This window comes from Asterias rubens, chromosome 12 (assembly GCF_902459465.1).
Source record: "Asterias rubens chromosome 12, eAstRub1.3, whole genome shotgun sequence".
Lineage (NCBI taxonomy): Eukaryota > Metazoa > Echinodermata > Asteroidea > Forcipulatida > Asteriidae > Asterias > Asterias rubens.
The window spans coordinates 9691642-9702007 of record NC_047073.1 but is presented as its reverse complement, the minus strand read 5'-3'; the positions used below and the strand labels follow the sequence as shown (position 1 = coordinate 9702007).

The 10366-nt window shown below is 41.6% G+C and overlaps 1 protein-coding gene across 1 annotated transcript; it reads left to right on the top strand.

Annotated features, from left to right (window-relative positions):
- The first annotated feature begins 1757 nt into the window (after positions 1 to 1757).
- On the top strand, positions 1758 to 9403 carry LOC117298057 (putative amidohydrolase YtcJ). Its single transcript, XM_033781286.1, has 7 exons — positions 1758 to 1919; positions 4261 to 4540; positions 5172 to 5394; positions 5728 to 6010; positions 6942 to 7357; positions 7918 to 8151; positions 8952 to 9403. Exons 1-7 carry the CDS (start codon positions 1856 to 1858, stop codon positions 9312 to 9314), a joined length of 1863 nt encoding a protein of 620 aa, XP_033637177.1. The 5' UTR covers positions 1758 to 1855; the 3' UTR covers positions 9315 to 9403.
- Positions 9404 to 10366: the final 963 nt, after the last annotated feature.

Genomic DNA, 10366 nt, shown 5'->3' with positions numbered 1-10366 from the left:
TAGATCATTGTATTCTACTTTTACAACATCTTTCTAACCATACCGATTTTAGAACAAACGGTTACATAGCGCTTTTCAAAGACCAACTCGACTCGGATCCAAGGCAACGTGTTCCTTTAACTATTTTGTAAAATCCAACCCTGACAGGGGTTAAGCACTATCTACTGCCAAACAAAAGGGCTTTGAATATTTAGGACCTTGTTCTCTTGTTGTTTTGCTCAAGTATTCATGGACCATCAATAATTATTATTTAACTTTTGATGGCCTTGGATAATCAATAGGAAGAGAGATTACACTCGGGGTTAATTCTGGTAAAAGTAGGACACAAACATGAGTCAAATCAATAGCCACTCTACGAAAGACCATTGGTGCCATCGCAAGAATAAACTGGGTAATAGTTTCAATAGTGACAAAGGTCAAAGGGAGCTGAGGCATATGAGTTTTCGGCTTCAAATAGTAAAGCACGAGGGAAACTGACTGAGTGAATTCGAGTTGGGGTTGTATAAATAGATTTTACAGTAGGATTTTAAACTTTGCATGACGGAAATACGATTATAGCAAAGTTTGCGGTAACACCATGTAATGATAATCTCTAAATGAGTTAGGGTGGTTCTTGTCATTTTTATTGTTTGGCGAGTTTTGTTGCACTTCCAAAAAGCAAGACACGTTAAAATAATATCCACCTATAAACAAAAAACCAGGGTTCGTCCAAGACACAGCAAAAATAGAGAGCAATGTTTAGTCACAAGGGCAAAAGTGGAATTTCGTACCAATCAGGAACGACGTAATACAATTTAATATTTGAAACGCCAAACATATGTAAGCTGCAATATAGGGCTGTAGAATAGAGTGTTCTTGACCATGGCTTTTTGGGGACACCGTATTAACAAAGAATGACCCTGCCTACTAAATCGATCATGAAGGCCCTTCATAGAAGTTAAAAGATGCTCACTGCGAACAAAAGATCAAAGGCGACACAATGTAACAAAGGTGTATCTTACGCACGATTGATTTGGGCTAAAGAAATCGCCATTTATGGCGATTAGTCTTCGACTTCCAGTTATCAAACTTACTCCCTCAGGACCATGATACAAAGTCCCTTTCAAGCTGTTCAAAGACCCGAGGCTACTAGTATTTATCCAGTGAAATCAGAGTGCTGTACCACTTGTAATTTCTATTAAGGGTGGGGGAGAAGAACTTCATTTTGACACAACTCCGGGGCCCATTTTCATAGAGCTGCTTAAGCACCGTGAATTAGCTAAGCACAGGAATGCTTTACACCAGGGTCCCGATTTCATAGCGCGGCTAAACACAACAATTTGCTAAGCATGAAATGTCTTTCTTGATAAACAACAGGATTACCAACCAAATTTCCATTGGTTGCATATTGCTTGTTGCTGGTTTTCAGCTGTTGTTTGCTTCTATCCTAAAAATCACGTAGAAATATGGTTGGTAATCCTGTTTTTATCAAGGAAGAATTTCATGCTAAGAAGAGTTTTGTGCTTAAAATAGCAGTTCTATGAAATTGGGCCCAGATTACGGTTGCCAGCCGTAGTAACCATATCTCACGTACAATTTGTGACCGGTATCCTGCTCATTTCAGCTAAGCAAAAATTGTTAAGCAATTTTGTTTGGCTTCGGCAGCTCTATAAAATTGGGCCCAGTGCGGAGTTTTCGGCGCTTTTACCGCGCAGCCTTTTACAGTTAAAACACCACTAAACCGAGAGGAAAGAGTCACTTGCGGTCTCAACCTCAGGTACGCCACAGTCATCCCTCTAGTAGCAAACCCACCCTGTGTAATCTTCAACCTCTCAACTCATCTTCTATTGAAGTTTTGCCAGTCCGCAGATTCACCATGGCTAGTCTTCAACAACGCACGAGCAAGGCCCCTAAGCGTAGCTTCCAGCAAGCCTCACAAGGTATTTGATTACAAGCCCCTATATAGACACCTTTGGTAATTGTCAAAGAGCAGTTTTATCCCAACATATGCATAAAATAGGAAATCTGTGGAAATTTTAACTCAATTGGTCGTCGAAGTTGCAAGAGAATTATACAAGAAAAAACCACCCTTGTTGCACAAAACGTGAGTGGTTTAAGATGCAATGGCTTCGGGCCTGAAGTCTTTTAACATCTGAATGAGAAATGACCCCTTTCTAAAGAACTACGTTACTTCCGAGGGAGCCGTTTATCACAATGTTGCAACAGCTCTCCACCGCTCGTTACTAAGTATGTTTTTATGCAAACAGTATTATGTTCACGCTTAAAAAGCAATTCTGGGAAAAAACAATTACGGAAAATTATCCCAGTTCTGAGCCACGAAAAACATATTATTGTGTCATTATTTCACTGGTGTTAAACTGAATGCATTCTCAAATTAGGTCAAAACCCTCATGGATCAGACCTGACTCATTTCTGAGTCGTACATAATAGCTTTAAAGACACTGGACACTATTGGCAATTGTCAAAGACCAGTCTTCTCACTTGGTGTATATCAATATATAATAAATATTCAACACTTCAACAGCCCCAATCATAGTGTCACTGATGTTGAACTTCTGGTGATTGAAGCTTGCAATGGTGATGACACACACCGCAAGAATAGAGAATCACACTGGATTCACCAACTCAAGACAGTCAAACCCTTTGGACTTAACATAAACACTGGTGTTAAATAACCTCTCATTACCCTCCACTTCACTTCTGCCTAAGAACTTATATGTTGTATATATTCTGTACATAAAGTATAAATTAACCTAGTTTAAAGTTGTTTTTATAAATTCATCACTGTAACTATCTGATGTAAGTAACCCCCCCCCCCTTTTTTTCCACAGGTCCCTCATACCTATTTTTAAAATCATCATACCTTTGATCTTGCTGATCTTGCTATTCTTATTAATTGACCATTGTTAGTTGCATCATGATGCAACTTGCTCTCTAATCCTACCCTTTCATGTCTCCCTGCATTGTTGTCGAACAATACTTTTACCACATTTATGGTCCAGTAACCCTTCCTTTCATTCTAAACATCCTTTGTCCTCGCCACTTCACTCCCATTGGTTCTTAGCCACCAATATTGTTTCTGAAATAGGAACTTTGATTGGCTGTTATTTTCCCGCTTCTTTCTGGATCCTTTCCTTAATCCCTTTCCCCCTCTCTTTTTCTATAAATGGATATGTATTTGTTTGTACTTGTTTTATGCCTCTGAAGAAGGTCCGGATTGGATCGAAAGCTAAGGCCATCTACCCTATTCATTATTTAATATATATTAAATATTATATGCATAACATAACAAACCTGTGAAAATTTGAGCTCAATTGGTCGTCGAAGTTGCGAGATAATGAAAGAAAAAACACCTTTGTCACACGAAGTTGTGTGCGTTTAGATGGTTGATTTCGAGACCTCAAATTCTATAATCTGAGGTCTCGAAATCAAATTCGGGGAAAATTACTTTTTATTTTTATTTTTAAAACTATGTCACTTCAGAGAGGGAGCCGTTTCTCACGATCTTTTATACAATCAACCTCTCCCCATTACCTGTAATCAAGAAAGCTTTTATCATAACAATTATTTTGAGTAATTACCAATAGTGTCCACTGCCTCTAGCGTTTGTTAAAACACAACCAAAGCGACCCAATGTTCAAATTTGAGAAACTTAGAGGAACACGTTGCCTTGGATCGGTCGAGTTGGTCTTTGAAAAGCGTATGTAACCGTTTGTTATAAAATGCATATGATTAGAAAGATATTTTAAAAGTAGAATATCTGGGTACAATTATAGAATACAGGGCCACATTAGATTTACCCAGTCCTCCCCGCAGTGCTTCAACTGACACTACACAGGGTTAGGGGTGGCCCTATATTCTATAGTTACTCCTACACAAGTAGCACTCGAAATTGCGTGGTTTTCGCTTTATCTTGTCAACAAACAGGGTTGGCCATTTATGGGAGTCCAATTTTTACCTCCCATAAATGGCCGACCGTGTTAGTTCGCAAAGTAAAAGGAAAACCACGCGATTTCGAGGCAAATGTGTGTGGATCATTATTGTATTCTACTTTTTAAACATCTTTCTAACCATATGCATTTTATAACAAACGGTTACAAACACTTTTCAAAGACCAACTCGACCGAATCAAGGCAACGTGTTCTTTTAAAGTCTATTGAAAACAGGGAACGACAATTCGGATGTTCAAAGGAGTTTTGTTTCAAATACTTTTTCCCCTTTGATATCACTTATTGAAGGCATGTTTTACTCTTTCCAAAGGGTCTTCCATGGGTATGAGGGCCACCACCATCTTCTACGGGGGTAATATCATCACCATGAATGAGAACCACCCGCAGGCCGAGGCACTAGCCGTGGCCGGGGACACCATCTTAGCCGTGGGTACGATCGAGCAGGTGTTCCGCTTCGCCGGCCCGGACACCGAGGTCCTGTTCCTAAACAAGCAGACTCTCCTGCCTGGTTTCATCGAGCCACATCAACACGCTATACAGTGCGCCCTCATGGGTTGCCAGTACGTCAACATCAGCGCCTTGACTTACAGGTAAAAAAAACCAAAAATCTTTTTCAAAGGCACTGGACACTTTTGGTAATTACTCATATTATTGCTAGCATAAACATGCACCTGATAACGAGCAATGGAGAGCTGCCTCTCAAATAACTTAGTTTTTTTTTTGAGAAAGAGGTATTTGTATCACTCAAATGATTAAAAACTTCAGCTGAAGCCTTTTAATTTGCATTTGAAAGCACACAACTCGTTCAATAATCTTCTCTTGCAACTTCGATGACCAATTGAGCCCAAACTTTCACAGGTTTGTTTTATATTGAGATACACCAAGTGAAAAAGCTGCTTGAATGACACAATAGAAAGCTATGAAACATTACAAAGATTTTTGACATTTTGAGGTTCAAGTAGACAATATTAGCCTTGAATGGCGCCCTCTACCGGTGACTAACAAAACCAGAATTCGCAAGCCCTTTTCAAAACCACAGCTACGGTTCCAGATTCGGCGGGTGTTTTGAAAATTATTGCGCGTGCTTTGCGTACGTGCTCCGGGATTCAATGAACAAGCCTGAAGCTGAATCCAAGGCCGAAGCCGTGGATTCGAAAAGGGCCTGTGAGACTAAGTCCGGAGTATGAACCTTTTGTTGCGTGTGATTAAACCCATCTGTAGGCACTACAGCGAGATCTACGAAGTGATTTCCGACACGATGAGCGGGCTGACTGCCGGAGACTGGGGCATCTTCTTCGGTTGGGACCCGGAACTCATGAGTGATCTACCCATTCTGAGTGCCACCTTCCTGGACAACACTTTCTCCTCCACGATTCCCATCGTTGTGGTCGGCCAGAGTGGCCACGTTGCTTGGGCTAACACCCCGGCTCTTGACGTTTCAGGGGTGAGTACATACAATGACTGCAGATCACTCAAAGTTAAATCTCGGTAGTCGTATAGTTGGTAAGACACTGCTCTAGAATTGCAAGGGTCGTGGGTTCGAATCCCACCCGAGTAATGTGCCTGTGATTTTTTTTTTTTTTTTCACAGCACTCGGGAAAGTACACAGTGCTACCACACATCGGTGTATGGGGTAAAAACCAAAATTAACAAAGTGAATTCGTGTATATTTACCACAGTCTTTGATACTACCGTCCAGCATATTTACAACAGGCATACAACATGACCCTCATACTCGATTTTATTTGCCTTTTTATATGACTGTTTGTTTTTAAAGATTAATGTAAACACTGAAAGTCCATCAGGGGGTACGATCGTCAAAGATGCAAATGGCTTTCCGACCGGGCAGGTCTTCGAGGAGCCCGCCATCATGATGATCATGGGCAATGCTCCTTTACCGGACGCCGCAGCCCTCGCCCAGGGTCTCCGTGACCAGTGGATGACCTACGCCAAGGCTGGCTTTACCACCGTCACGGACTTGGCTTACATGCCAACCCCAGAAATGGACGAGATGTTGAAACAGACTGCCGATGACATCGCCAACTTCCCCATTCGTCTTGGTTAGTATGAGCTTTCATAAATCTATGATTATTTCTTCTTCTCATCCATACACACTTGATTTGCTAAGATGTAGAACAATAAGCCATTCCAACAGCTTTATTCCACGTACTGCATCTCTTTGGAACTCCTTGCCTGGTGCATGTTTCCCTCCATCCTAAAATCCAGATTGTTTTAAGAGGAATATGAATTCCCACCTTCAGCTCCCCCAAGTAGTTTTCACATTTGATAATTGTTCTTCTTGAGCCCCATACAAAGAGTGGCTTTAAAGGCAGTGGACACTATTGGTAATTACTCAAAATAATTATTAGCATAAAACCTTACTTGGTGACGAGTAATTGGGAGAGGTTGATAATATAAAACATTGCGAGAAACGGCTCCCTCTGAAGTAACATAGTTTTCGAGAAAGAAATAATTTTCCACAAATTTGATTTCGAGACCTCAGATTTAGAATTTGAGGTCTCGAAATCAACCATCTAAATGCACACAACTTCGTGCGACAGGGGTGTTTTTTCTTTCATTATTATCTCGCAACTTTGACGACCGATTGAGCTCAAATTTTCACAGGTTTGTTATTTTATGCATTTATGTTGAGATACAGCAAGTGAGAAGACTGGTCTTTGACAGTTACCAATAGTGTCCAGTGTCTTTAAGCCTTGATTGGGGCGAACGTGCATAAAATAAAATCAAAACATATTTTGGGGGCACAACTTGTTTGATTTTTTAAAACACTCCAATGCGCCATGCAAAAAAAGTCCACCTGATAGGCGATTGGACGTGAGTGATAAGCGTTTTTATGTTAACGGGTCTTGGGGGACAAAACTCTTTGTCTTTTGGCGGAGTAAACATTGTTTTGACTATGGGTAGGTTTATATTTCCCCGAAGACCAGAACAATGGGTAGTTAGTTGGTGACATTTTATTTCCTATCTTAGCTCTCTACAAGATGACACATGCCGTGACTGATGGCGATTTAGTCGGCAGACGTATGGCTCCATCCCCAAAGGTGAGGTGCTGCAGCGCCCTAGGCCGTATTAAGAAGTCCAAGCTCCGCAGTGAGCAGTACACGGGCAGTGTGGGCAACTACAGCTCCCGTCTCTGGGAGGCTGGCCTCAAGCTGGTGGCAGACGGCTCCCCGCACTGCGGCACCGCAGCCACCCAAGAGCCCTACATGACCGGCCCGCTGACCGACATCCTAGGCTTTCCCCCAGCACCAGGCTACGGAACCCTGAACATGGCCAGCGATGCCCTCTATGACACCATCAAGAGGTCCCACTTGCAGGGGAAGCAGTTTGCGATCCACTGCCACGGAGAGAGGAGCTCCGAACAGGTCCTGAGAGCTTACGAACAGGTAAGGGTACAACTTCTGTCGTAGTGAACTTCCAGACAAGAGCCTCAAATTGCAAATTGAGGCCAACTGTGAGAGCCACGTACAACTTCGGTCTAAGACTTCCATCCAAGTACCTCAAATTTAAAATTGAGGCTAAACTCTGAGGGTTCTAGCAGTAGCCTTCCCCAGAGCTCTGAACATGTCCTTTAAGGGCTTACGAACGTGTACGGTGCAATTTCGGTCGCATCGAACTCCAACTTGCAAATTGAGGCTAAGTCTTTGGATAGACCCTTTTTGCAGAAACACAGTGCTCGTAATAGACAAGGAAATAATTTAATATCACAAAGAGGCCAATACCAAAGGCTTTACTGTTGCTAAAAGTTTGAGAGTAAGAAGAACATGACGGTGTTCAATGTCTGCAAATTATATCACAAACCACTTCTTTGGGCTTCTTTCAAAATAATGGTGATAACTACCTGCAAAGTAGACACATGTTGTTACCGCAAACCAAATATATATTGATACCTCACCATGATGCCTCAAATCCCATAAACTATATTTTGTTTGCTTTTGTAACTTAGGTCTTCAGTGAGTGCAAGAACCTGGACAACCGTCACCGCATGGAGCATCTTGGTCTCATGACCCCGGAGCAGATCGCCCGTGCCGGCAAGCTCAACCTCGGCCTGTCGTTCTTCGTGGATCATCTTCGGTTCTATGGATTGGTCTACAAGACGGACATTTTCGGTGATCGAGTCAACCGCTGGACTCCAATCAGTGAGGCTACGAAGAACGGAATCACTTGGACTATTCACCAGGTATGCAAGACAATTTGTTTTTGTTTTTTTAAATATTTTATTTCCTTTTTCTTTATTCTGGTTTTGAAGCCAAAGACTCTCAGAAAAGTGGGCTTAATCAATAGCCAAGGACCCTATGGAGAGAAGAAAAAGGAGGAAGTTTCAGTTTTATATATGGAGGAAGCCCAAGAGATATTTTCCAATCCACATTAGTGCCCGTCAGGTTTTGAGACCAAATACTCTCCAAACGGGCTTCATCACTATCTAGCCAAGAACCCTGGAGAAGACAAAGAAGGAATTTTCAGTTTTTAGATGTGGGAGGAAAACCCTGGACAAAACTCAATCCACATAGTGCCCAGGCGTGATTTTAACCGGGCTCCTAGAGTGGAAGGCGAGGAAAGAAACCACTACACCCCACCCACTGATTTCTCTTCACATGGTGAAGAATCTGAACATTTTCAATCAGTAAAGGGGCATTGAATGGTCTTAATAAAAAAATCCCTTCAACCTATTGGAACCGAAATACCATCATACAACTTTGATTAATCACAAGGGCCAAATTTTCATAAACCATAAAAAACGTGCTTAACGCAGAAATACTGCATAGCAGATAGTAGGTTACCAGCCAAAATACAATACAGTTCACATTACTGCGACTAGTACCCTACTCAATTCTCGCTTAACAAAGATATTTACTCAGCAGAACTAGCTGCTTAACAGCTATCAACATGACCAAAACTCAATACAATAAGTGACCTTTCCAAAACACCAACACTCAGTTTACACTTCCAGAATAAAACATTTCCAATTCTTTCTTGCAGGATCACCCAACTTTCCCGGGTAGTGCAGCCCCCTTCAACAACATCAAAACTGCCGTGACTCGCTGCACCAGGGACGACCCTAACACGCCCTACGGCCCGGAGTACTGCGTGACGGTACACGAAGCTCTGAAGTCCTATACCGTCAACGCAGCCTGGCAGCTTCACATGGAAAAGCTCCACGGGAGCCTCGCCGCAGGCAAGAAGGCCGACCTGGTGGTGCTCGACAAGAACCCGTACGACTTGGCCCCAGTCGACCTGGATACGGTTCAAGTTGTCGACACTTTCGTCGATGGGATCAGGACCAAGCTGTCAATTGTTAAGACGATCCCTAAGGTTGAAGTCAAGTATCTAGCTAAGCAATAGAGAAATCTGTTGAATGTGTAAGGCCTGGGCTCAATTTCATAAAGCTGCTAAGCAGAAAATACAGCTTGACGGAGTCCTTTGCCTAGCAACAATGTATGTTAACATAGTTTTGGCTGGCAATCTTTGTCTGTTAAGCAATGATCTTTTTGTGCTTTAGGACATTTGTGTGCTTACAGGCTTTATGAAATAAAGCCCTGAGCCAAACTTCGTAGAGCTGCTTTAGCAGAAAGTTGCTATATAAACATTCCACTTGGTGGAAATTAGTCCCCTATTCTTTATAGAGACCATTATAAGAGAAAATAGTCTGGTACTTCCGGTTATACAAGAGACCATAATACAAAAATGCAAACCAATCACAGATTTAACGTCACTAAATTTTCACGGAATAAGATAAGGAATATCACTCATCAATTGTTGTGAACGAACGAACTCTAACAAAAAAATATGAAATTTGATTAGTAAAAGTAAAGTGTGACATTGCATTTCACGAATAACAGACCATCAATGGACTGGTTTGAAAAAGGGTGCCTGACAATGGCTTTACTTTGGTAGCGGTAGCCTAAAAAGTAACAAGGAGTTCAAAAACCTTACTTTGCTCTTGCGGCGCCCCATACCAAATAATCTATAGGTCAATCTTATTAAAAAAAAAAAAAAAAAAAAAAAATTGAGTTTAAGCATGACATTTTTATTATATTTCACATTTAATAGACCATCACTGGATATTAGGTTTGGTTGAGCATGGGTGCTTGAGTGACAATGAGTTATCTTTGGTAGCGGTAGCCTAACAAAGTTAGGAGTTCCAAGACCTTAGTTTGCTCTTGCGGCGCCCCATACCAAATCATCTGTTGTTGATGTTGGTTTAAAGGCAGTGGACACTATTGGTAATTGTCAAAGACTAGCCTTCAAAGTTGGTGTATCTCAACATATGCATAAAATAACAAACCTGTGAACATTTGAGCTCAATCGGTCATCGAAGTTGCGAGATAATAATGAAAGAAGAAAACACCCTTGTCACACGAAGTTGTGTGCGTTTAGATGGTTGATTTCGAGAC

Excerpts from the sequence above, each read along its gene's own strand:
- LOC117298057 (XM_033781286.1), top strand. The coding sequence starts at position 1,856 with ATGGCTAGTCTTCAACAACGCACGAGCAAGGCCCCTAAGCGTAGCTTC. Across the intron at positions 4,541-5,171 it reads ATCAGCGCCTTGACTTACAG|GCACTACAGCGAGATCTACG; the intron begins GTAAAAAAAACC and ends ACCCATCTGTAG. Across the intron at positions 8,152-8,951 it reads TCACTTGGACTATTCACCAG|GATCACCCAACTTTCCCGGG; the intron begins GTATGCAAGACA and ends TCTTTCTTGCAG.